The following is a 26,546-nucleotide window of genomic DNA, read 5'->3' as shown; positions in this document are numbered from 1 at the left end:
ATCTTCTTTGCCCATTCATCTGTTGATGGACACTTAGGTTGCTTCTAACTATAATGTCATTACAAGTACACATTTTAATCACCTGGGAGATTTTTTTTTTTTTTTTTTTTTTTTGTGGTAAGCTGGCCTCTCACTGTTGTGGCTTCTCCCGTTGCGGAGCACAGGCTCCGGACGCGCAGGCCCAGCGGCCATGGCTCATGGGCCCAGCCGCTCCATGGCATGTGGGATCTTCCTGGACCGGGGCACGAACCTGTGTCCCCTGCATCGGCAGGCAGATTCTCAACCACTGTACCACCAGGGAAGCCCTGGGAGATTTTTTAAAATAATGATGGGTGCGATTTTTACTGAATGGTTGGCTAGGGTTCAGCCATGAGTACTTTTCTTAAAAAGTTTTCTTAAAAGTTTCCCAAGTGGACATAATATACAGCCAGAATAAAGAATTGTTCTATACGTATAACTGGGAGATGCATATTAGCTAGCAATAGGGATTATTCTTGGAGGGTGGGATTAAAGAAGAAAGTGAAAAAATGGAAATTTTCCTTTTTCCTGTTGTAATAGTATATGTAAGTTTTTTCCAATGAATACAGGCTACCTTAATGTCTAAAACAAAACCTGAAAAATATTAAGCAATATAAATTGTTGTTATTAACATCTACTTTTGGAGTCAGATCTGAGGTCAAAATCAAGTTATACCATGTACTAGCTTTGTTACATTGGGTAAGTCACAAAACATTGATGAGTCTCCATGTTCTCATATGTAGAATAGTAGAAATTACAGTACCTACCTTATTTCCTTGTGAAGTTGAAATGAGGTAATGTGTATAAGGTACCTCAAGCAGTATGCAGCATATAGTAAACAGTGCTATTGTTGTCATGCTATTCCATCAGTGTCAAAACTGCAGGTATGTCATGGAGCAAGAAGACAGAGCAGTCCATTGAATTTGGCCAAAGGGGTTAATTTGTGACTTGTAGAGTGAGTTTACCAGTGTGCAGAGAGCAGAAGCAAGTTTTCTGGGAACTTAAGGAGTGAGAGGGTGAGAAGAAAGTTGAAGCAGGGAACCACATACTTTTAAAGTGTGGCATTGAAAGAAAGGAGAAAAATAAGGTGCTATCCAGAGGGAACAGTGGCACCAAGTGGAAGGAAGATTTTTCAAGAGAGCAGAAACCTTTGTGCATGTTTGAAGTTGAGAAATGGGACCAGGATTAATGAAATAGAATGACCGATTAATGCAGAAACAAGATCCAGGTGGAGTCAGGAGTTATGACATCAAAGAAGATAGATGAAGGAATTAATCTTGGCAAGAGAAGGGAGCATCTCAGACAAGGAGGAAGCAAATAAGATGACCATATGGATATTTTGATATAGAAAAAAGAGATTAGTAGTTTATGCCTGATTGCCTTGATTTCTGTATATTTATTTGTGAAATAACTGTGTGCCAGATACTGTGCTAGGCTCTGAGTACAGAACAGTATGCAAAACGGTCCTTTCATGAATGGTGCTTTTGTTTTAGCTATTCTCTGTAGCATTTATTATCATACGACAACATACTTAAGTTTGCCCTTTGAAGGTCTCTCCCCACCTGCGTACAGCCTATATAGTGACAGGGGAGTGACTCGTCCCTGGTGTAGCCCTGTTATTGCAATACCAGGCATATAGTAAGTGCTAATGAATATTTACTGAAAAACTAAATGAAATGTTACCTACTATGTGCCACACATTTAGCCCACTTTAACTCATTTAATCCTCATGATAACCCTGAAAGGTAGACATTACCAATGCCATTTAGAGATGAGGCGACAGTCTCAGCAAGATTATATAAATTCCTTCACGGAGTTTTTGATAGAGAATATCTGTCTAGAAAAAAAGTTTCATTAATTATTGGGTACTTTAAGAGTTTTCTACAGTTCTTATGAGGAGAAAAGGAAATGTATGCAATAGGTTTATGCCTTTATTCTATTTCTTATAATTTAGGATGGTTTTCTTTTAATTAGGTCAAAGTCATGCGTTTATAGAGAGAGCTTCAAAAATATATTCATCCTTTCAAAGAATAACTGTTGTGTCAGCTGCTTACACATTTCCACCAATAAGTGAACTCACAGTTATTGCTGCCATAATACAGAGTTTCTCTGTCTTTAGGTTGTTTTCCGAGGAGGTGAAGGGGCTTTGCAGGTTTTGCCTCCCCTGGTTGATGTCATTCCTGAAGCTAGGCTTAACTTAGTGATTTACTACCTTCGTCAAGGTAAGAAAACTGTGTCTTGGTCTTGCCTAGTTAAGATATTTTAGAACATTTAATCTCTAACTGAACTACTTGCTAAATCTTTAAAATCAATTCATAATACTTCCAAAAATATGTTTGCAACAGGTTCGTAGGACAGAACAAATTTATTGGTATTTATTTGTTGTGCCTTTTCTCTTTATTCTCTCTTTCCTCTTCTGTTGCTTCCAATCTCTCACTCATTCTGTTCTTTTCTTTTCCTCTTATTTTTCTGCCTTTTGTTCTCTATTCATTCTATTTCAGTTTTTCTGTTTTTTTCCTTCCCCTCCCTTGTTTCTTCTTTTTCTTGTGTTCCCCTATGTATAATGTACATCTACATTTTCTTGAGTCTTTTCTTTTTCATCACTAATTGTTTTTTGTTTGCTCTAATTGTCTGCCTTTCTTTTTATTTGTACCCCCAGCTTCTCATGAGAAATAGTATGATGCAAAGAGAACATGATATTTGTTTCCCCTAAGTAAGGATAAAATTGTTAGACACATGCCTAAAGCAGTCTTTTATCTAACAGTTGTGAGTACAGGGCAGGAGTTACCATGTAGTGGTGTTGGCACTCTGTCATGGACCTCAGACTAACAGTGTGGGCCTTTTTAGGTGCTTGGTAGAAACAACCAGACAACATATTCCTCATTGAGGAAAATGTAAGTGTTTATTAGCATAAGAACATGAACTTGCAAATAGTTCTCTCTAATTTGATATATAAGCACAAAGCAATATGCTTTTGGATGAGAATTAAAGAAACACCTTATATATTTTATAAATTTATTTTTATTCTAAAAATTTTCAAACATAAACAAAACAAGTTAATAGTATGAACATCCAAAATGAACACCCAAATGTGCATCCCAGATTCAGCAGCAGTCTTCTAGATATCGCCAGTCTTGTTTCATTTATCCTCCCTCACCTGTTTTTGTTGCTAAAATTTGTGTGTGTGTGTGTGTGTGTGTGTGTGGTACGCGGGCCTCTCACTGTTGTGGCCTCTCCCGTTGCGGAGCACAGACTCCGGACGCGCAGGCTCAGTGGCCATGGCTCACGGGCCCAGCCACTCCGTGGCATGTGGGATCTTCCCGGACCGGGGCACGAACCCGTGTCCCCTGAATCGGCAGGTGGATTCTCAACCACTGTGCCACCAGGGAAGCCCGTTGCTAAAATATTTAAAGCGAATCCCAGACTTCATGTCATTTCACTCCTACATACTTTATATATCTTTTAAAACAATGGTGGTTCTTCTTATATAATTATAATGCCATTGGCATATACTTCCCCATTCCTTATTTTTAGCTTGAACTTTTAGGTGCTTCATGGCTTAATGTGGGCTTCCTACAGGTATTTGGTTACCTACTACTCAACATTGAACTTGATGGAGAGTGAAGAGACAAAAAAAAAAACCAAATCTTACTTCCCATGAATGTTTGAAGGATCTTATCGTTTGGGAGACTGTTTCAGAAGAGTTTGCTAGGATACAGATTAGTATAGCTACTTATTTCTTATATTTCAGATGATGTACAAGAAGCTTATAACTTAATTAAGGATCTGGAACCTACCACTCCTCAGGTAATTGCGAATGTGTTACATTTCTACTAACCAAGTTCTGTTGAAAGTGGAATTTCAGAAGGCATCTTAGAGAAGATTCCTGCCTGTAGAATCTCAGGAAAGATCGTATATATTGATCTAGGAATGTTATGTGAGACTTTTTTTTTATGTGAGACTTTTGATATGAGACTGAACATCCTCGGCTTCTTGATATTTGCAAACTCCCGTATATGTGGTCACCTCCTCAAAAGGGTTGATGTTTGAAAATACCGAAATCTAGAATTCTGGTGAAACTAGATATAGAAACTCGTGTCAGAAGTGTGATTGTTTGCACTGTGTCTTTGTCCCCTGCTAGGTTGTTGGCTTCTTGCAGTCAGGGACTGTGTCTGCATTGTATCTCCAACGCTATGTATACTAAGCACATAGTAGGCATCCCACTCATTGAGTGAAAGACTGACTGAAAACTGTTTCTAGATCTAAACAGGTATATTTCTCCAGTGTATTAAAGGCTTCAGCGTCTTTTGTTCTGTTCTTTTTATGAGCCCTCCTAAATAAAAATAGTACCCACATAAAAATTGATAAAGCTAAGGAGAGTATCTATTAAAGAACAGAACCAAGTCTGAAGGGGATACAGGTGAGGGCTCAGGACTCCAAAAGCGAGAATACCTTACAAAGGAGAATCAGAGGATACTTTTTTTTTTTTTGAGGTAAGGGATCACTAGCAAAGGAAGGTTATTATATCATTGGAAAGGGAAAAATATCGGTAATATATATATGATGTCATCACAGAGAATGGCAGTGACTGATAAGGTGTAAAAATTATCACATAAACATTTTATTGTTAATTTTTTCCACTGAATTGAAATAAAAACAAAACTTAACTCATGTGAGTGTCCACTGAGTTTTTCTGCCTAAGATTGAGAGTTTTACAAATATGATGAATTCTGTTATATGAATACTTTCCTGGGAAGCAAATGAAAGTCTGCTAATTCTTTCATTCAAACCAGGGATAGAACAGAGACAAGTGACTTTGGGTAACTTTTGATAATATATATAAAGCATTAAGTTGATGCAAATGATCTATTTGAAAGATATCTCATAGTTCCACATTCCTTTTAAATTAATTAGTGATATTCCATGTGTCCAGGAGTATATCCTCAAAGGAGTGGTCAATGCAGCCCTTGGCCAGGAAATGGGTTCGGTGAGTATAAAATCACTGGTAATCTGTAGCTTGTAAAGTTATGTGTGTGGAAAAGATCAAAATGGACTTCAAATTTCAACCAGCAATAAGCTTACAAATAGGCTCTTCTGCAGTTCCTTTTATTTCTCCATATCCCCCAGTCCAGATTCCATTGTGGAAAGAATTCTGTGTTATTTAAAGACAAAAAAGGGGAATTCCCTGGTGGTCTAGTGGTTAGGACTTGGCGCTCTCACTGCCAGGGACCCGGGTTCGAGCCCTGGTTGGGGAACTAAGGTCCTGCAAGCCGCACAGCGTGGCCAAAAAAATAAAACAAAATAAAATGAAATTTTAAAATAAAGAAAAAAAAAAAGCTACAACCCTAAGAATTGCTGCTTTGGTTAAAAAAAAAAAGCCCAATCGTTAAACAGTGTGTATATCTAATAACAACAGCAAATCATTGCAAAAATTCATTCTTATTTTCACTGACTTTTAAAAATTTTGTTTGGCTGCGTTAGGTCTTTGCTGCTGTGTGCAGGCTTTCTCTAGTTGCAGCGAGCTGGGGCTACTCTTTGTGGCGTGTGCGGGCTTCTCATTGCAGTAGCTTCTCGTTGCAGAGCACAGGCTCTAGGTGGGAGGGCTTCAGTAATTGCGGTGCATGGGCTCAGTAGTTGCAGCTTGCAGGCTGAGTAGTTGCGGTGTGCGGGCTCTAGAGCACAGGATCAGTAGTTGTGGTGCACAGGCTCAGCTGCTCTGCGGATCCCTTCCCAGACCAGGGATAGAACCCATGTCCCCTGCATTGGCAGATGGATTCTTAACCACTGCACCACCAGGAAAGTCCCTTCACTGACTTTTTTTTTTTTTTTTTTTTTTGCGGTACACAGGCCTCTCACTGTTGTGGCCTCTCCCGTTGCGGAGCACAGGCTCCGGACGCACAGGCTCAGCAGCCATGGCTCACGGGCCTAGCCGCTCCGTGGCATGTGGGATCTTCCCGGACCGGGGCACGAACCCGTGTCCCCTGCATCGGCAGGCGGACTCTCAACCACCGCGCCACCGGGGAAGCCCTCACTGACTTTTTTTTAACCTTGCATACCTCTGAGCTTTAATTTTGACATCTGTAAAATGGGAATAATTGTTTCTCTGGAAAAGCTTTTTATAAGTACCAAAATGCTGACTAAAATTAAGCTCTTATTCCTCTGAATATGGCATAGTAAGTTCTTTCTGGAACAAAGTGTAATATAAATAAATTTTTTTATCTCCAGCTCACTCCAAAGTGCTTCATGTAGTAGATAGGCAATAAATAGCTATTGAATAAATTAATGATTTTATTTAATAAATACTCCTTGTTATAGCTGTAGCTCCTACCACAAGGTCTGATATATGATAAAAGAGCAATAAATATTTGTTAAATGAATGAATGAATGAGTTCATTTAATGAAGATACTTTTAAGATAGAATTTGGGGATTGGATTATTTTCTTCTTTCCTATCTGACCCTAAATAGGTTTTAATTCAATTGCAGATTATCATTTTCTAGTTGCTTATGCTAATAAGAATTAGTACTATTGATTTGGGGAGGATTTAAAACAAGGGTATATGTTAAATCCTGACAAATATGTTAAAACCACAAAGTAATACAAATAATATATTTTCAGCTTATTCTTCTGTATCAGCTCTGCTTTGTTTTTCAGAAGGATCATATGAAAATTGCCCAGCAGTTCTTCCAGTTGGTGGGAGGATCAGCTAGTGAATGTGGTATGTCTGAATCTGTACTTGTGAGCATGATTCATAACTGGAGTTGGTCATATACTAACTGGTGAAGTTTGATTCTCTGTCCAGGGATATATCTGTTAGGCTTCCCATTATAAAGTAGGAACTCAGACACAGGAGAGAATATTGAATTAGCCCTTCTTAACATCTCAGCTAAAATGGGATGAGAGGCTATATAAATAGAGGAGAATAAGTATATTCTCTAGTTCATAAGAGTTTTAAAAATTTGATTCTGTTTTTTTATTTGAAATGTTAACTTTTATTGATTTCTCAAGAGCTCTTTATGTATAAAACTTTTGTCATGCTGTAGATACGTTTCCAGTAGGTCATTTGCTTTTAACTTTGCCTATGGTATTTTTTTTCCCATATAAAAACATTTACGTCTTTTTTATCTTTTCTAATGATTTCTTACATGGGTATCGAGCTTAGAAAATGCTTTTTTATCCCTGAAGTTATATAATATTCACCTATATTTCCCTCCAGTAGGTTGTTTTTTTTGTTTGTTTTTTTGTTTTTTTTTTGCAGTACGTGGGCTTCTCACTGTCGTGGCCTCTCCCGCCGTGGAGCACAGGCTCCAGATGCGCAGGCTCAGCAGCCATGGCCCACAGGCCCAGCCGCTCCGCGGCACGTGGGATCCTCCCGGACCGGGGCACGAACCCGTGTCCCCTGCATCGGCAGGCGGACTCTCAACCACTGCGCTGCCAGGGAAGGCCCCCCCACCAGTAGTTTTGTGGCTTCATTTTTATTATTAAACTAATCAATCTCATCACTGAAGATTCAGTGCAAGATTTGAGAAAGGGATCTAAAAAGGGCTGATAGTTAGCCAGTGTGGACCAATATGGCTGTCTGTACCAGTTGTCCATGGCCGGCATCTATTCTGATGAACAGTGTTCATGCTGAACTGATTGTTAAATATTCTAATCACCCCTGGATATTCATTTTCTTTCAAATGTTTCACCAAAACTATTTGTTGGATAATATTTTCTTTCCCCATTTCAATTCATTTGCACAACAAAAGTGTATTGTGGTGTTGGGGATACAGCGGTAAACAAAACAAACCAATATCCCTATGCTTGTGCAGTGTACAGTCTAAAGAGAACAGACTATAAACATAATAAGTAGATTATAGGGGACTTCCCTGGTGGTCCAGTGGTTAAGACTCCACGTTCCCAATGCAGGGGGCCCGGGTTTGATCCCTGGTCAGGGAACTAGATCCTGCGTGCCACAACTAAAAGAGCCTGCATGCTGCAACTAAGACCACACACAGCCAAATAAATAAATAAATATTTTTTAAAAAATAGATTAGGGCTTCCCTGGTGGCGCAGTGGTTGGGAGTCCGCCTGCCGGTGCAGGGGACGCGGGTTCGTGCCCCGGTCCAGGAGGATCCTGCGTGCCGCGGAGCGGCTGGGCCCGTGAGCCATGGCCGCTGAGCCTGCGCGTCCGGAGCCTGTGCTCCACGATGGGAGAGGCCACGACAGTGAGAGGCCTGCAAAAAATAATAATAATAATAATAGATTATATAGTATATCTGACTGTGCTAAGTGTTTTGGGGGAAAGATATTGAACAGAGGAAGGAGGATTGGGAGTGACAGTGGTGGGGGTCAGGTATTATTCTAATTCTCTGCCACTTCAAATACGACTCTGTTATCAGACAAAAAGTTGGTCAGGTTGAGGATCAGATGGTTCCATGGCAAAGTATTTCTCCATTTGAGATCAGAAGTGTTAGGTTGTCTTAGATGAGTAATGATGGATACTAAGTCACGATAGTTGAGTGTGCAGGTGTTGGAGTTGGGTGAGAGAATCAAAGCCCTGGAAAAGATCTGGGGAAAACCGTAGCCGGTAGGACATGTGCTCATGTGGGACTCTGAGAGTTAACCGCAAGAGAGCTTATCAGTCATTCCTGAGTACTGTGACCTCCATCATGCTGATGTTTTGTCCACTGAACAGAATCTGTAATTTCAGAATCTAGAAAGATGTCTTGGAATACATTCCTGTCTCTAAATTATAAAATAACTCAAAGTTCAGCTAAAGAGAACTTTAAAAAAATATATTATTAAACATTATTTTTAATTAATTAATTTATTTATTTATGGCTGCATTGGGTCTCTGTTGCTGCGCACAGGCTTTCTAGTTGCAGCGAGCGGGGGCTGCTCTTTGTTGTGGTGCGTGGGCTTCTCATTGCGGTGGCTTCTCTTGTGTGGAGCATGAGCTCTAGAGCACAGGCTCAGTAGTTGTGGCGCATGGGTTGCTCTGCGGCATGTGGGATCTTCCCGGACCAGGGCTCGAACCCGTGTCCCCTGCATCGGCAGGCAGATTCTTAACCACTGCGCCACCAGGAAAGCCCCTAAAGAGAACTTTTAGCTTCATGAATACACCTGGTTTCTTTCCCCATTCCATTTCAGATACAATACCAGGGAGGCAGTGCATGGCTTCCTGTTTCTTCCTGCTTAAGCAATTTGATGATGTCTTGATTTACCTCAACTCATTTAAGGTCAGTGTAGAATTTTCTAGATGACTTTGTATGCAAAATACTTTATATAGTATGTCACAGATGAGATACTTTTAGAGTATCTTTTACTACCACCCTTTTACTGTGGTGGTAGTAGTGGCATCAGCTAATTCCTTAAGATTATTTTTGTGTTTACCTGGTATGACTGATGTTTTTATATTTTATATGTTAATGCTCAGTGTGACCTGTTCTTGGGATGTTTTTCAGAGTTACTTTTATAATGATGACATCTTTAACTTTAATTATGCCCAAGCCAAAGCTGCAACTGGCAATACCAGTGAGGGTGAAGAGGTGGGTACTTGATTTTGAAGGCATTTGAATAATTCTATCTAAAAACATTGTTATCTTTTTCTCACTTAAATAAAAAGTTTAAGGGTAAAGGATTATTAAAGGTCTATTGTTCTTAGGTTATATTAAAAAGTACAATATAAATAGATATATAGATTTTATAACCACATTCATGTTTTCCTTTTTTGGATAAATTTTATAAAAACATAACATACATGGAGAAAAGTATACAAATCAAAATACACAGCTTGATGAATTTTTAAAGTGAACATACCCAAATAGTCAGTACCCAGATCATGAAATATAATATTATCATAACCCTAGGAATGCACCCATCTCCTTTTTGCGTCAATCTCTTCCCACAAGGCTAACCACTATCTTGACTTCTAACTCCGTAGATTATCTGAATGATTCAAAATAATTCAATTGAATTATTTAATTCAGTTTTGTTATTATTCAACAAATTACTCAACTCATTATTATTCAAATACTAAGTATTTTCTAATTTCCATTATGTTTAGAAATGATCTTTTTATTATCTTTGACGGTGAGTTATTCTAAAACATGTTTCATGACTTTCAGGTGTGTATGTTATTCTTTCCAGGTTATTTTATTTTGATTTCTAACTGAATTGTATTGTGGTCTGTATAACACCAGTCCTTTAAAATCTGTTGAGACTTGCTTTATTGCCCAGTAGCATGTGCAGTTGTTAATTATTCTGTTCAAATCTTCTATATTCTCACCAACCTCATGTTACCTTGTGATATCAATAACTGAGAGAAGTGTTTTAAAATCAGCACAAGGGCTTCCCTGGTGGCGCAGTGGTTGAGAGTCCGCCTGCCGATGCAGGGGACACGGGTTCGTGCCCCGGTCCGGGAAGATCCCACGTGCCGCCGAGCGGCTGGGCCCGTGAGCCATGGCCGCTGAGCCTGCACGTCTGGAGCCTGTGCTCCACAACGGGAGAGGCCACAGCAGTGAGAGGCCCGCATACCGCAAAAAAAAAAAAAAAAAAAATCAGCGCAAAAATTGTCCTTTACTTTTCTCAGTGGCCTGTATAGAATTTGGTCATTTATAATGCTCATTAATCTAAGGCAAGCTGCTATAGATATTTTTATTGTAAAAGTATTTTCATGTTTATTCCCTTTTTCCTCCTCTTACAGATTTTCCTTTTAATCCAAAGTGAGAAGATGAAAAGTGACTACATTTACCTCAGTTGGTTAGCTCGGTGCTGTGAGTCTTCTTTTAAATGTTATAGAGGAATCCTTTTATTGAGTGTTTTCTAATTTTGTTTTGTAGAATGAGTAAACTCTGAGATTAAGTGTTGTTAATGCTACTCAGTAAGGATGGCCACGTACATGTGTTATATATGTTTACCCTGTGATTAGTTCTACCATATGACATTGACCTAGCGTAAACAGTCCTGAAAGATGCCAAGTTCTTCCTTTAGCCTATTAAAGCTTCCAGAGTCTGAGTTTACATTGTTTTTCGTTAAATGATATTGTTATGCTAATTTTACCTTTTCACTTTGGTGCAGGCCTGAAAAGTGATAAAATGTCAAAAACATAATTTGTGTGTACTTTATAGCCTATTGTCTTTGTCTGTCTGTCTCTCTCTTGCTCCCTTTTTTTCACTTGGTTTTAAAATGTACACTGAGTTTTTGAAGTCATGGGAAAATTTTAGCAATTAGATTTCTAAGTGAGGCTGGAACTGTATGAGTGGGATTGAATGAGTGATAGATGACTTTTCAGCAGATGAGCAAAGTTGGAACTACTGGAAGTCAACCCAATCTAAAAAGATATAACTATGTAAAGCCTAACTTAAGTATTTTAAGTATGGTAGAGTTCTGATGGGGAAACCAGATTAATGCCGACATTGTAAGCTTTCCCACGTAAGAGCTGCTTACCATTACTTTGTATATTTGTAACATAGAACCAAATCCATAGACTAGCAAGATGCAGAAGTGTATTTCTTGTACATTTTAAAAGCATTAATCTTTGTCTCTCTTTGTAGACATTATGAATAAGAAACCAAGACTAGCCTGGGAACTTTATCTCAAGATGGAAACCTCTGGCGAGTCCTTTAGCCTCTTACAGCTCATTGCTAATGACTGCTACAAGGTGCGTCTGAGTGAGACCTAAGGGGAAAATGAAGATCGGTATCACATTGCTGCATTGACTAAATATCAGGGAAAGTGTCCTAGAGATTAAATGGCTATAGGTGAGAGGATTCACATAGTGATATCAGAAATGTCATCCCTTTTATGAATGAACTGAACTCAGAGATAGACAGTATTTCAGGGTTTTATATGTACATAAAACATGTATACCTATAAATGAAATATGAAATAATGTGTATGAAATAGTGGTTTAGAGAGGAGGTTTTAGATTTCTAAAGGCTATGAATCTTTAGATACCATGCAGATAGAGATATTCATCTCGTAATTGGAAGTTTGGTTCTGAAGCTCAAGAATGATGTTCTCTGACATCGAGAGACAAATCTGGAGAAATCATCACCACTTCAATAGAAACTGAAGCCCTGAAAAAAGTGAGATTACCGATAAGGGAGTAAAGTAAGAAGGGTAAGAGAGTTGCAAACCAAACCTTTGGGAAAACCATGGTGCAAATAGTAGACAGGAAAGACAAAGGAACCAGAAAAAGAGAATTAAAAAGCAGTCAGATTTAATACAGGACAAACTGTATGTGTGTGTGTGTGTGCGTATGTGTGTGTGTATAGGGAGTTGGAAAGGCAGGAAAGAGGGAGGAGTTTGGGGCCCTATCCTATAGATTAAAAGCTTTTTAAAAAATTAGCCTCAAATTCTGGAAACTCCTATTCTGGGAATATTTCTTCCTGTCCAAAAGACAGGAAAATGTCAGGTAAAGAGAGTCTAGTATCAAATTAATCAATAATAGCTCATTGCAAAGTGAATCATTACATTATAAAGTGAATCACCATCAGTAGAAAAGGATTTAAAACATAGGAAACTTGAAACTGTTTAATAGAACTTGGTGGATGGCAATGATATTAAGTGAGTTAGGGAAGGCAGAGGGAAAGAAAACACTAAAAGACAGGAATTTAATTCAATTTTAGATGTATTAAGTCTGAAGTGTGTTTGGGGCTCCCAGGTAGAGATATTACATGTGTGAAATTATCAAGGTGAGCCTGGAGCTCAGGTATTCATGGCTCGGACTAGAGATGTAGCTTTAGAAGTTAACAGTAGTTAATGGAGGTGGTGGTGGCAGTAGTAGCAGTGGAGTATGGGAGAGAATGAGATTGACCAGTGAATGGGCTGAGGAACCACGTGGAACACCAGTATTTAAGGGATAGAAGTAGAAAGAAGAGTCAGTGAAAGAGGCAGAGGATGAATATGAACAGAAGGAAAAGAAAAGAACCAGGAGAGAGAAAAAAGAGAAGGTGTTTTTCATTACTCTTTTTGTTGTTCCTATTTTATCAAATGCCAAGGAAGGAAAATGTCAAATCTGCAACTAGATGGAATTGCAAGAGGCCTGAGAAAACACTGCTAGGTACAGAAGAGAATTGGATTAGGAAGCAGATACAATGAGAATAACATAGACCACAATCTTAAAAAAACTGATGTATGATTTCATATATAGAACATTCTTGAAATAACAAAATTATAGAGATGTAGAAAAAATTGGTGATTGCCAGAGGTTAGGGATGGTCAGCTGGGAGGAGAGTACAGCTTTGTGGTGATGGAATAGATCTGTATCTTGATAGTGGTAGTGGTTACATGAACCTACACATTTGATTAAATGACAGAACTGTACATACACATTGTAGTGATGTCGGTTTCCTGGGTTTGATATTGTGATATTGTACTATAGTTGTATAAGCTATAATGGGGGAAATTGGTTGAAAGGGACATGGGACCACTCTGTGCTATCTTTGTGAGCTCCTGTAAATTTATAATTATTTTAAAATAAAAAGGCTTTAAAAAATGAACCAACTAGAGCTCTGTCCAGCAATATAGATGAATTGTAAAAACATATACAAGACACAAAAGAATATTTACAGCTTTATTTCATATAGCTAACATACTATAATTGAGGCAACACTCAATTATTTCGTCTAAAGATGTTTACGTAGCTGATAAAACTATGAAGAGGGTCAAAGAACTGATGACCATAACAGTCAGACTACTAGTTACTGAAAATAGGGAAAGAGAGGGTTGTCGTGTGGAAGTGACACACAGAGCTTCTGTTTTGCTGTCAATGTTTCACTTCTTCACCTGGGTGGTAGTTACACTTATATTGACATTATCGTCATTAAACTGTACATGTATGTTTCCCACACCATTTAGTGTGTTTCTTTACCAAAAAAAAAACTTTTTTAGGAGAACATAGGAAGAAGGATTAACCTTGAAAAGGAATAAGAGCACTTCTTTCTGAGAGATATGCAGAAAAGAGGGAAGGAGTAATGAAGGTACAAGTATAATTTGAACTGAAGGAAGGAGAGTTGTGTCTTCCCTATGAAGTATAGAAAAAAGCTAAGCTAAGATGCAGTAGAGATCTTAAGGAAATTGGCAAAGGTGTAAAACAACAGTTCACAGGAAAGGAAAGGTAACGAAACCACACTGAGTAAGGAGGACTGCCAAGCAATTTTTTTTTTTTTTTTCCGGTACGCGGGCCTCTCACTGTTGTGGCCTCTCCCGTTGCGGAGCACAAGCTCCGGACACGCAGGCTCAGCGGCCATGGCTCACAGGCCCAGCCGCTCCGCCGCATGTGGGATCTTCCCGGACCAGGGCACGAACCCGTGTCCCCTGCATCGGCGGGCGGATTCTCAACCACTGCGCCACCAGGGAAGCCCATGCCAAGCAATTTGAAGACTTCAGTGAACACTACACATTTATGATCGCCAATCAGGAAACCTCATCTAAGCAAAATTTAATGATAGTCAGCATACTGTACAAGGCCAAGGAAATGTGTAGTATATTTGGGAAAGAAGTTTGTCAAAATGAATTAAATGTTTAAAAGACTTGCTGTTTAGAGTAGGAGTCAGTGTACATCTGGGCATTCTGAGACTTTAGGGACAAGGTCAGGGAAAGACCATCCTCTTGGGTTGAATAGGATCAAATTAGCATAAAATGAAAGATAGCAGTCATCTACAGAATGTATTGAGGAAACTTGAAAAATAACCAGTTCAAATCACAGTCATCAGAGTTTATCCTCAAGATTAGCATATAATGAGAAGAAACAACAAATATGTTGATTACAGTGTAACTTGACTATATGTAGAAGAAATGTTATATTGTTGAAAACTTAATGAAGGGAAGGGTGTTTAAATTGAACCCATGTACACAAACTGTGATTTTCCTTCTTATTTTAATAAGGAATTGAAATTTATCTAATTTGCTAATTGTAAATGTTGTCATTACCCATGCACTTGTTTTATGAAATTATGTTTCATGGTATCTTTACATTTAGTTTCATTCTGTGTGATCTTTTGACTACAAATATTACCACAGTACTTTCTTTTATTCAGATGGGCCAGTTTTACTATTCGGCCAAAGCATTTGATGTCTTAGAGAGGCTGGATCCCAACCCTGAATATTGGGAAGGCAAGAGGGGTGCCTGTGTAGGCATATTCCAGATGATCTTAGCTGGGAGAGAACCCAAGTAAGTAGACAGACAATAGACACTACCTCTATGCATTTGCTGGTTCCTGGGGGATGAGAACTGCTTTCTTGGATCATGTCTTCTGAAAACTAAAAATTATTTTGATGAATAAAAGGTTAAGTTTTATATTTCTATCTGACATTTTTCCTCCAGAATTTTTATTTTATAGAGTCAGATCATTCTAAACTGTGTATAATGGGGACATTGGGTATAATACAGCTCTCAAGTATAAGAGCAAGATATATATTTGGCTCCAAATGAATTGTCATTTTCATACAATGTCTTTTTCAACCTCTTCTTCTCTTTTCTTTGCCTTTTGGCTTTTTTCTTGTGTCTCTTAGTTTAGTCCTCAAAGAATTAGAAATGGAGTGAGTGTGGTTAATAATTCTTTTTTTGTCTTTTGCCTTCTCATATTCCAGGAAATACTGAGACATTAAGACTACATAAAATTAAGTGGCATATAGCTCCATTTGTAATAACAGTTAAACTACTTAAAACTAAATTCAGTTTTCTGAAAATAATTTTGTCAAATGTATTTGTTACTGATGAATAAATAGAAGATGTGACTTTTTTTTTTTTGGCCCCCTCCACGCAGCTTGTGGCATCTTAGTTCCCCCGACCAGGGATTGAACCCGGGCCCCAGCAGTGAAAGTGCTGAGTCCTAACCACTGGACCACCAGGGAATTCCCATGACTATTTTATAAGTAAATAATCTGTCAAAAATTACTTCCTGCCTTGTATCTACTTCCACTCCTAAATCAAAGTTGAAAAGAATTTGGGTAGTTGAAAGAAGATACTTGAGGGAAAACGTAGAAAATATGAGAGAACTCTTAGGGAAGAGGATCAATAGACAGTCATCTATAGATTTGATGAAGTAATGGGGAAGTTTTAGTCTGCATTACTTAAAACATGAGTTTAAATTTTAATTAAATTTAAATTACTTAAAGTACAAATACTGACATTTGCCAAATCTTGGTCATTAACTTTCCTCTCTTCCATATTTATTAATATATTATTTTTCTTGAATAAATAATCTATTCCTGGCTTTGTAAAATTTTACAGATATGTCAATGACACCCAGTTTGAGGTGATTACCACCTTAAACAAAGGAGAAATCTGGGGCTCAGACAAGTCACTTGTTAGCACAGAGCTAGAATTTGAACCCAACTCTTTGAACCCAGCTCCTTGATATAACTTTCTACTCTGTCATGCAGAATAAGCATAGAAATGGAAATATTTATGCCATATTAAGGCAAAAAATAGCATATATATAGATAGTAGAAGTAAACAAGGAAAACTTGGATTGGTGAGAAGGATTTCACAGAATTTCCATTTTACTATGGCATCGAAAGAATAGAAGGCTAGGAAGTTTGTAATTGGTTTTTGAATACACCGTATACACATATCAGAAGGATATGAAGAACAGTCACAAGTTTATTTTACTTGTTAATTTGCATTCTTTATTGAAACACTTTGTCCTTTCCAATCTTCTCCTCAGAGAGACCCTTCGAGAAGTGCTCCATTTACTGAGAAGCACGGGTAACACCCAAGTAGAGTACATCATCCGGATCATGAAGAAATGGGCCAGAGAAAACAGAGTGCCCGTCTAAAATAGCTCGAGTCCTAGGGAACCAGTCACCACACGGACATAAAATTGGAAATCATTTTCCTCAAGTTTATGTAAGATGTGGGGCTCTGTTTTATTGACACTTCCTTCCTTGCTCTTCGAGCCTCAAGATCAGTGACTGGCTTGCTTAGACCGAGCCTCCTGGCTGAACTAAGAGCCGTAATTTGTGCTGTGGCTCCTGTATGATCTGACGAGCAATAAGACTTTGGACTTGTCTGGTGCCTTTCTTCTTAAAATACTGAGTCCTCTTAGGTGATTTACTGACTTTAAGGGGAATGGCATAACTCTTTTTACATATTAGCATTCCATGGCATTTTCTCCAAGCTGCAATAACAAATGCCTTTAATGCTCAAAGGTCACCATCATTCTGTCATCTTAATTTTAGCCATCTATGTATTGTCCTGTTTAACTGGGGAATTCCATAAAAAGTTTAATAGGGCATCTCTGAATCTTGGGAGAGTAGAGGTTATAAATAGCTACATGATTCTAAGAATGGCAGTAAGATCCTTTATCAGACTGTCCAGTCATTGATAGATAATAGGCTTATGGGATTACTCTTTCAGTAGTTGAATTCTTGATGATAATAACACACTTGCAGTGGAGTAACCTGAATATTGCAGTTTTTTTAAAGGTGAGTACTATGAAAAAAATCTGTGCGGTACATTTGAAGATATTCAGGAAACAGTATACAAATCTCATCAGGCACTTCCCCATTGTAGTTTAGGTAACATAACAGGTTAGGTTTTTCTTCGTATATCCTGCTGAATAAACATCAATTTTTGAAAGTAGGGCTACAAAGATTATTTTATTTATTAATGTAATGTTAATAGAATATGGATCATGTAGAGCCCTTTGACGGATTTGCTAATGGCTGGGCTCTTTGTCCTAAGTCGTATCCTAGCCCAATGTTTCTGAGCTCTCGCAATATAAAACCCATTACACAACTGAGCATTTTTAGGCTCACGACCTATTTTCAGAAGATAGACCTACATGTTTCATGTACCAGATTACGTTTGTTTCTGTATTACATAATTTTTTTCTGTTAGTTTAAGGTACCAGTATTTCAGGTATAGAAAGTGCAGAGCCATCCCTCTCCAGCATGGGAACTGAAAGTCATAATTCCTTGAAGCACTAAAGAAGAATAGTGTCAGTTTTTCCACCTATACCCCCAGTATCCACTGTTGATGAAGAATTTATATAGAATGGAGATGGGACCATGGCAGGAGCCAGAGCAGCTCAGGAAAGAAGGTCTGTGATGGCAGAGAGCCTTTGCCTTCTGGACAGTTGCAAGGGGTTCTTCCAGCTCTGCTCAGGAAGATGACCAGTTTTCCAGTCTTTTATTTAGACCCAAATCTAATTAGTTCAGAGCACAAATGAAAATAAACTGACCTGAAAAACTGAATTTTATAGAACAAAGTTATATCATTTTTCATATGCCAAAGCTTCTGTTCCTTATTATGTTGTTTCTGTTTTTTCAATAATTGGTTCTCAGTATCTAAGTGACAAGGTGGGTCAGATCTGGACAGAACCTGCTATAATCTTTAGAATCCTTGTGATTCTTACTTACCTCACTTAAAATATTAGGAAACATAATAGTAGAAAAAAACACATGAAACTTTTCAGTGGTTCTTTGCAATGAAATTTGTCTTCCAGTTAATTGCTATTATTTTCAAATTTCCTGTACTTGGAAAACTTTTCCACTGATGGTGATTTACTTTTAAATGAGCTCTTGTTGAGCTTAACACTAGCTTCTCCCTGCCATTTTCCTGTCTTTGGGGAAAAAAAAGATATTCCAAAAAGAGCAAGTCCAAGAATTTTAGATTAACTTTTTAAAAAGTTTTTAATCTGTAGAATTGAGACCAAAAAAAAAAAAAAAAACCCATAAAGACTAGTGTAAGAGAGATGCTATCCAATTCTGTTACTAAGGATAGCTACTTCTGAAACATCTTGGTGGGCCTCAAGATTGCAGAGTAGTGTTGCATGGAGAGAGGGAGGTCCAGGCTTAGGATGTAGTGTAATGTGTACAGTTCATAGCATCAGTGTACTCTTTATAATCTGTAGCAGATATTACTTGCAAATGGAAAAAATTTTTTAAATTATTTTTGTACTTCAAAAGAATTATATTCCATGGTAACATATTCCAATTAAAGCTTATTATTTGGTTATTTATAGTATTCTGTTGAGCGTGAGTGCGGGCCCTGGGTGTGTCATGTGCCTTCTCTCCTTTTTTTTCTGACCCTAAAGTAAAGGGGGAGCACAAAGTTTTGGGCTCCACTTTTGAGAGGAAAGTAGATATCCCCTAAGAAGCGTTGTCCGCTAAGGCCTGTGGTTCCTGCTCAATCATATTAGGTTTGGCTCTTTACTGTGTTACAGCCCATTCCAGAAGTTGACCAGTGCATGGTATAACGCCTCATATGTAGAAAGCTCCCAAATACTTGTTGACTGAATAATTAAACATACAGTAACTGGTAGAGCAGGGGACTTGTGAGACCTGACCTCATGTATTCTGGTTCCCATCTAATTGTTGTTTTATGGTGTGCCAAGCATATCCTAGGTGCTAGGGATGCAAAGAGAAATAACACACAGTCCTGATAGATAACCCAGTCTAACAGAAGTATACACAACTAAACACAGTAACGTGTGACTGTTTTCTCAATAGGAAGAAGCTATTGAGAGATAAAATAAGGCAATGGGAATGTTTGTATCCATATATATGGGACACCCCCTACCTCATTTTGGAGAAGCAACCAGAATGGGTCCTGGAACTCAACAGCTAGCAAGATGTCCAGGCTTCTGTCATGTGTGTAGCACATGCAACATATATCCAAGTACACAGAAGCCAAAGGACTGGTTTCCTTCTTTGTGGCTTGATACACTTAAAAAGTTGCAAGCAAGTGGGCATTAAATCACAACAGTTATATTTACTTTCTAATGGCAAAATGAATTAGTGATTTACTAGTTCCTGTACTTATGACTTCCTCAATATGACTTAGGTAAATAGTCATCTCTCTTCTTCATCCTATAAAATACTTCTCAGGTTTAAATGTATTTTATGATAACGTTCAAACAGTCTTCTATTCAGAGATGCTCTCAGAGAAGCAGAGCTAGAGACCTGATGATTGCCCGTAACACACCTCAACTCTGGACTGTAGGAATATGTGAAGATATGAGACGCACACAATGAAACAATAGGTGAATACAGTCAGCTGATGTGTGCGTATTGAATGTATAGTATATGGACAAGTTTGCACTCTTTTGCATCAAAACCCTCTCTTTAAATAAAGTCTAGATGCCAAGTACAATAGGGACTGTCCTGGTGGTCAGGGCAAAGGGAAGCAGATGCAGCAGGTCCGCCACTCAGGCTGCCCCTCAAGGCAACAGTTTACAAACCTCAGATATAGGGAAGAAGCACCCTGCTAGGTGAACATCAGGGAAGAGGACGGTGGGAAGCGCAGGCGTGAGCATCCATACCATAAACTATGGGTGATTTGATCTAATTCAAGTCACCATTTTTTTGTATATTGATTCATGTATTCATGTATTTATTTGGTCAGTTACTTATATTTCACTGTGTTCCAGAAACAATTTGAGATGAGTTACCAAGTATATATACAACAAAACTTAAAAGATAGAAGGAAGAGTAAAGTTCATACACAAAAGTACATACCAGAATTACCAAAGATGGGCCAGAAATTCACTTTCAAGATTCCCACCAACCAAAGCAAAGGGGGAAACGCAACCAGATGGAAAATTCAGTCCATCTGTGTAAATGAACTCCCTTATGGGGAAAAAAACAACAACTGGATTTTCAGGGATCTCTGATTGTTGGCAGGGTTCTGAATTAGGTTTCTGCACCATAACTTAGACATAACCAAATGCTTCATAAAAATTTCAAGGGAATCTTATTGCATCTCTAAGTATGTACAGGTCTTTCCTACTATGTACAGTTAAATAATTACACATGTCCTATTTTTAATTTCCTCTATATACATGAAATTATACTCTCCTTTGCCAATTTTTAACTGAGGAGTAGCTATTAATATGGTGAAGCTGAGACATGTTATTCAAGTTTTTAAAATTACAGCTCATGTTAGGATGAAAATGTATGTAACAGTGACCTAGAGACTAATTGCAAGGTACTGTAAAAGCAATGAAATTATGGGATAGTATAGCTTATACATTTACTGAGAAAATTCAACAGGGAAAAACATTGTAGAATAGGTCACATAGAAAAGGCTACATAGGGGAAGTGAATCTTAAATGAAACTTGGAGTACAGAATTTAACTATATAGAGAATGTCAATGATTATGTCAGATGAAGATAACATAAATGAAGCCTTGAGTAATATTTACAGATGATTGATCTTAACTTTAATTGTTCCTATTTATCTACCTTCATTTGTTCTTTGAGAAACAGTATGGCCGTTTTTGTAAACTTGTAGTTTCATGCCATGACCCAGCAATTCCACTCTTCAGTATATGTTCAAGAGATACTCCTGTCCGTGTATACCATGAGATATGGACTCTTGTTCATGTACACCAGGAGATACGTACAAGAATGATCCTCACAGCACTGTGCCCAGGGAAAACCTGGAAACAGCCCAAATACCCATTGACAGGAGAGTGGATAGACTGTGGTAAAGTCACATGGAACGTTATACAAAATAAAAGAACTACAGCCTCTTACAACACGAATGAAGCTTAGCAATATAGAGCTTACAGCAATAACTTTTTATAAGGTAAAGACAACTCAAATATAAATATGTAATCAAAAGAGAAGCAGAACAGGGAAGTCAAGATGGTGGTGACCAGGAATGGGGGAGGAAGGCTGGGGCCCAGGAGGCCACACAGAGAGGCACACCATCATTAAGGTTCTGTTTTCAGATAACAGGCCCAATATGCAGTCACTTACACTAAGCTTGACATCGCCAAACCAAGACTTAATTAGTTTTGACTTTCCAGAAATGGAATCTTAACCCAGTCAATCAGGTATCATCTTTAGCACTAGATAGATAATCCGTCTAACAGACCTCTGCCATTCCCTAAAGGAAAATAATTTTGCAATAACCAACCTGCTTTTTGGCTGAGTTGGGTCTTCGTTGCGGCGTGCAGGCTTTCTCTAGTTGCAGCAAGTGGTGGCTACTCTTCGTTGTGGTGCGTGGGCTTCTCATTGGGGTGGCTTCTCTTGTTGTGGAGCATGGGCTCTAGGCGCACCGGCTTCAGTGGTTGAGGCTCGTGGGCTCTAGAGCTCAGGCTCAGTAGTTGTGGTGCATGGGCTTGGTTGCTCCGTGGCATGTGGGATCTTCCCGGACCAGGGCTCGAACTTGTGTCCCCTGCATCGGCAGGCGGATTCTTGACCGCTGCGCCACCAGGGAAGCCCAACCAACCTGCTTTTTTGCCTAGTATAACTTTGTTCTTCCTGCACCCTTCTGCCTATAAAAGTCTTTCATTTTGTACAGCTCCTCAGAGTTCCTTTCTATCTGCTAGATTGGCTGCTGCCCAAATTGAATCGATTTTTTTTCAAACTCTTAAAATTTTTAATATGCCTCATTTTATCTCCTAACAAAGTCAGTGAGGCATAGAAGGTATTTTTTTCCAGGAGACTTTACTGTGCTTATATTGGTTAGTGGCTGTGGTGCTGCACAGATTTCCAGTTCCTCTGAATGAAGAATATAAGACAGGAAAAAATAATTCCTGGCTCAAAAAGAGAGAGGAATAGTAAGAGGAGAATAGACGTTTTGAGAAGGTCTTAGCTGCTTATTATCTATAATAAGCATAGGTAGAAATATAAAGAGATCATCCATTAAAATATTCAGTACAATGTCATCAATAATATCTCAATTAATTTTCCACTTTTTCTTAATTAACAATATTAATATGGTATGAGCTATACGGCATTTATAGATGAAATCATTTTTGCTTTTTGTTGTATTTGAAAGGGTAGGAGAATATGCAACCCTAAAATATGTCTCTTTGGCATAAGAATTATTTTATGCTGATTATTTTGAAAAGCAGCAGACTCAGGAGGAGCTCAGAAAACAGAGTAGAAGTTACCCTTTTTGTAACATATATTTATAAAGGAAAACTACATTTGTAGTGTTGTTACCCTTTCTGTACCAGAAAGAGAAGGATGCTCTATATCACCAGGAAAGCTTATCATAATGGAGGAAGCACAGACTTAATTCTGCACAACAGACCTTACCCCTATTTTCCTTGCTTTATCTGGTAATAGCCCATCACTGCACTCTCCCTCCACCACACACACACAGACACACAACTTTTGTCTTTAGCTAAAGATAGTATTTAAGGTGTTGGCTTAGGCCACCTGGGAGCGTTACTCATTTTCCTTGGGTATCTTCCACGTATAGGTAAAGTATACATGTTAATAAACTTCTGTTTGGTTTTTTCTTTGGTAACCTGTCTTTTATTAAAGGGTCATAGCCAAGAACTGAGAAGAGTAAAGGAAAAGTTATTTTTTCTCTCCTACATATTTTACTACTGCTTTATTTTCTAATTCTCTAGGAGATTGGAAAAAAAAAGCTTCTGTTTTCATGTTGGTGGTAAGCCACAGGAATTTATGCCTTAATAAACTATAAATAAACATGCTGGTCCTTCCCTGGTGGTGCAGAGGTTAAGAAGCTGCCTGCCAATGCAGGGGACACGGGTTCGAGCCCTGGTCCGGGAAGATCCCACATGCTGCGGAGCAACTAAGCCTGTGTGCCACAGCTACTGAGCCTGTGCTCTAGAGCCCGTGAGCCACTACTAATGAAGGCCGCGTGCCTAGAGCCCGTGCTCTGCAACAAGAGAAGCCGCCGCAATGAGAACCCCGTGCACCGCAACGGAGGGTAGCCCCTGCTCACCGCAACTAGAGAAAGCCCGCGTGCAGCAACGAAGACCCAACGCAACCAAAAATAAATAAATTAATTAAAATTTAAAATAAACATGCTTTTAAAAATAAATTATAAATAGTTAAATAAAAGAGGAACAATGATGAATATATGTTTTGAACTAAAAATTATGACCAACCCAATCCTGTGTACCTGAAGTAAAACAAAACAAAACATATAAATATATAACCAGAAGGAAATACTCCTAAATGTAAGCAATGATTGTCTTCAAATAGTGGAATTAGTTAACTGTACTTCATACTCTTATTTCCTTTTTGTACTTTCCAAATTTTCCACAATGAGTACATGTTACTTGTTTATCAGAAAAAGACCACTGAAATAATTTTAAAATACTTTTTAAAACCAAAGAAGAAATGTTCTTTTCACATCCAACAAAATTAATATTACTTCATATCATCTAACACCCAGTCCTTATTCAAATTTCCCCAATTGTCCCCAAAGTGGTTTGCTAGAATTAGGATCCAAACTAAGTCAGGCATTGCAAGTAGCTGTTATATCCACTACCTTTATTTTTTTAATAGACATCGCCTTCCCGCTTGTTTCCTAAGCCATTGATTTGGGAGAAACTTGTGTCATCTGCGTTGTAGAATGTCTCACATTCTGAGTTTGGTTAATTGCTTGCTCATAACACTGTAGTACTTGTTCCTATATCATTCATATGCCTTTAAACTGATAGATCTAAAGACTGATGTAGGTGGGTTGGTGTACTTCCTACTGTGTCATGTCAGGAGGCTGACTCATAGTGTCTGGCTCTCCCACTTTAGAAGAATTCTATTCTTCTCATCAGTAGACTTGTATTACCAAAAATATTATAGTCAGTTATTATTATATTTTTAATTTCATCAGTAAGAAATTTGGGGAAATTTGTTTTCTCTCATCACTTAAAGAGCTACATAATATTCTCAATTTGCCTCTTAGCCTGCAGAGCCTAAAATATTTACTATCTGGCCCTTTACAGAGAGAGTTTGTTGACTCCTGCTCTAGAATATTGCGTTATCTGCCTCAAGAGAAACTTTCATGCAAGGTGTGCTTGGAACACTTGAAGGAAAAATAGTTGGGACTTCTCTGAGCTTCCATACTACACCATTGCACTTACGTGAAGTATCCAAAGCAGTCAAGTTCATAGAAGCAGAAGGTAGAATGGTGGTTACCAGGGGCTGGTGGGGCGGGGCGGGGGGGGGGATTGTTTAATGGGTATAGAGTTTCATGTTCTCCAAGATGAAAAAGTTCTGGAGTGTGTATTACATATAAAACTTGTTAAAAGAGTAAATCCTAGGAGTGCTCATCACAAGGAAAAGGTTTTTTCTATTTCTTTAATTTTGTATCTATGTGAGATGATGGATGTTCACTAAATTTGTAGTAATCCATGATGAAGTCAGATCATTATGCTGTACACCTTAAACTTATACAGTGCTGTACATCAGTTACGTCTCGATAAAACTAGAATAAAAAATAAGTAAATCATAAAAATGAAAACGTTCTGGACATCTGTTCCAAAACAACGTGAAGACACTTACTACTGAACTATACACTTAAAAATGATTAAGATAGGGCTTCCCTGGTGGCGCAGTTGTTGGGAATCCGCCTGCCGATGCAGGGGACGCGGGTTCGTGCCCCGGTCCGGGAGGATCCCACGTGCCGCGGGGCGGCTGGGCCCGTGAGCCATGGCTGCTGAGCTTGCGCGTCCGGAGCCTGTGCTCTGCAACGGGAGAGGCCACAGCAGTGAGGGGCCCGCATACCGCAAAAAAAAAAAAAAATAAAAGATTAAGATGGTAAATGTTATGCAATGGTTTTTCTTTACCATTATAAAAAAAGTAAAGGGATGTAAAAAGATATGCCATACAAATACTAATCAAAAGCAAGCTGGAGTGGCTATGTTAGTAACCAAAGTAGACTTCAGAGGAAGGAGCCCAGGGAAACCACCCGAATCATTTGCCTTGTTTTTGAACTGACTGTTGACGTTGCTCCCAATATCCTCAACTCTTGGAACAACTGTTCTTGCCAAAAGGCTACTTTATTTTCTTTGGATACATTTTTTCATCGACTGCTGCAAGCAAACACAATTAACTCTCCATTGGTAAATGGCTTTCCTTGATTGGCTCACAAACGAACCACTCAGGAACTTACTTTGGTTGCAGCCTTGTTTTAATTTTTTATTTTTGTGAAGAAATTCTGCTGTGATGAAATATTTTAAATTTTCTAATGTTTTTGAAGTTTGCTTTCCTATGAGTTGGAAATACGGTGGTGACTGCTTTATCTGGTAAAGTGACATATTGTGTTCTTTTAGCACAATTACAGTGTCATTACATAATAAGCATGAAGCTTTTTTTTTTTTTAATATTTATTTATTTATTTGGCTGCACCGGGTCTTAGTTGAGGCATGTGGGATCTTCACTGCGGCCTGTGGGATCTTTTAGTTGCGGTCTGCAGGATCTTTAGTTGTGGTATGTGAGATCTAGTTCCCTGACCCGGGATCAAACCCGGGCCCCCTGCATTGGGAGCACAGAGTCTTAGCCACTGGACCACCAGGGAAGTCCCCAGCATGAAGCTTTGACAGCTAATCTGACACAAAATAATCCATACCCCACTGTGCCTTAAAGGCTCTATTACCATGGGGTGAGGACTCATTGTTGGGGTTCCTTTAACTATCAAGTATGTAGATCCTGATTGTATGTTAAAGGAAGGGGAAATGACCACCAGGCGGGTCTGCCGATCAGCAGACCCTCAGCGAGATGGACTTGGGCCAGGACTGCACTTACTACCTGGTCCCCCCACTCCAAAAGCTGGCCATGGTATTGGTAAGATGTTACAGAAAAGCTCGAATGAACTTT

At 38.6% G+C, this 26,546-nt stretch overlaps 1 protein-coding gene across 4 annotated transcripts in view; it reads left to right on the top strand.

Annotated features, from left to right (window-relative positions):
* Positions 1 to 19,800, top strand: part of IFT56 (intraflagellar transport 56) — a 34,907-nt gene extending 15,107 nt beyond the window's left edge. For 2 of the 4 annotated variants that reach the window (XM_059074899.2, XM_067042054.1), the window contains exons 9-18: positions 2,138 to 2,240; positions 3,770 to 3,825; positions 4,952 to 5,005; positions 6,672 to 6,735; positions 9,153 to 9,241; positions 9,467 to 9,550; positions 10,708 to 10,777; positions 11,558 to 11,664; positions 15,047 to 15,180; positions 16,679 to 19,084. In XM_059074899.2, coding sequence (XP_058930882.1) covers positions 2,138 to 2,240; positions 3,770 to 3,825; positions 4,952 to 5,005; positions 6,672 to 6,735; positions 9,153 to 9,241; positions 9,467 to 9,550; positions 10,708 to 10,777; positions 11,558 to 11,664; positions 15,047 to 15,180; positions 16,679 to 16,790 — 873 coding nt within the window. In that variant the 3' untranslated portion in view covers positions 16,791 to 19,084. Of the gene's footprint in view, positions 1 to 2,137; positions 2,241 to 3,769; positions 3,826 to 4,951; positions 5,006 to 6,671; positions 6,736 to 9,152; positions 9,242 to 9,466; positions 9,551 to 10,707; positions 10,778 to 11,557; positions 11,665 to 15,046; positions 15,181 to 16,678; positions 19,085 to 19,466 lie in introns of those variants that run through there. The other 2 variants (XM_067042052.1, XM_067042053.1) reach the window with 2 other exon arrangements.
* Positions 19,801 to 26,546: the final 6,746 nt, after the last annotated feature.

This window comes from Kogia breviceps, chromosome 9 (assembly GCF_026419965.1).
Source record: "Kogia breviceps isolate mKogBre1 chromosome 9, mKogBre1 haplotype 1, whole genome shotgun sequence".
Lineage (NCBI taxonomy): Eukaryota > Metazoa > Chordata > Mammalia > Artiodactyla > Physeteridae > Kogia > Kogia breviceps.
Note: the sequence above shows the minus strand (reverse complement) of the source record. Positions and strands in the feature narration are given on the sequence as shown.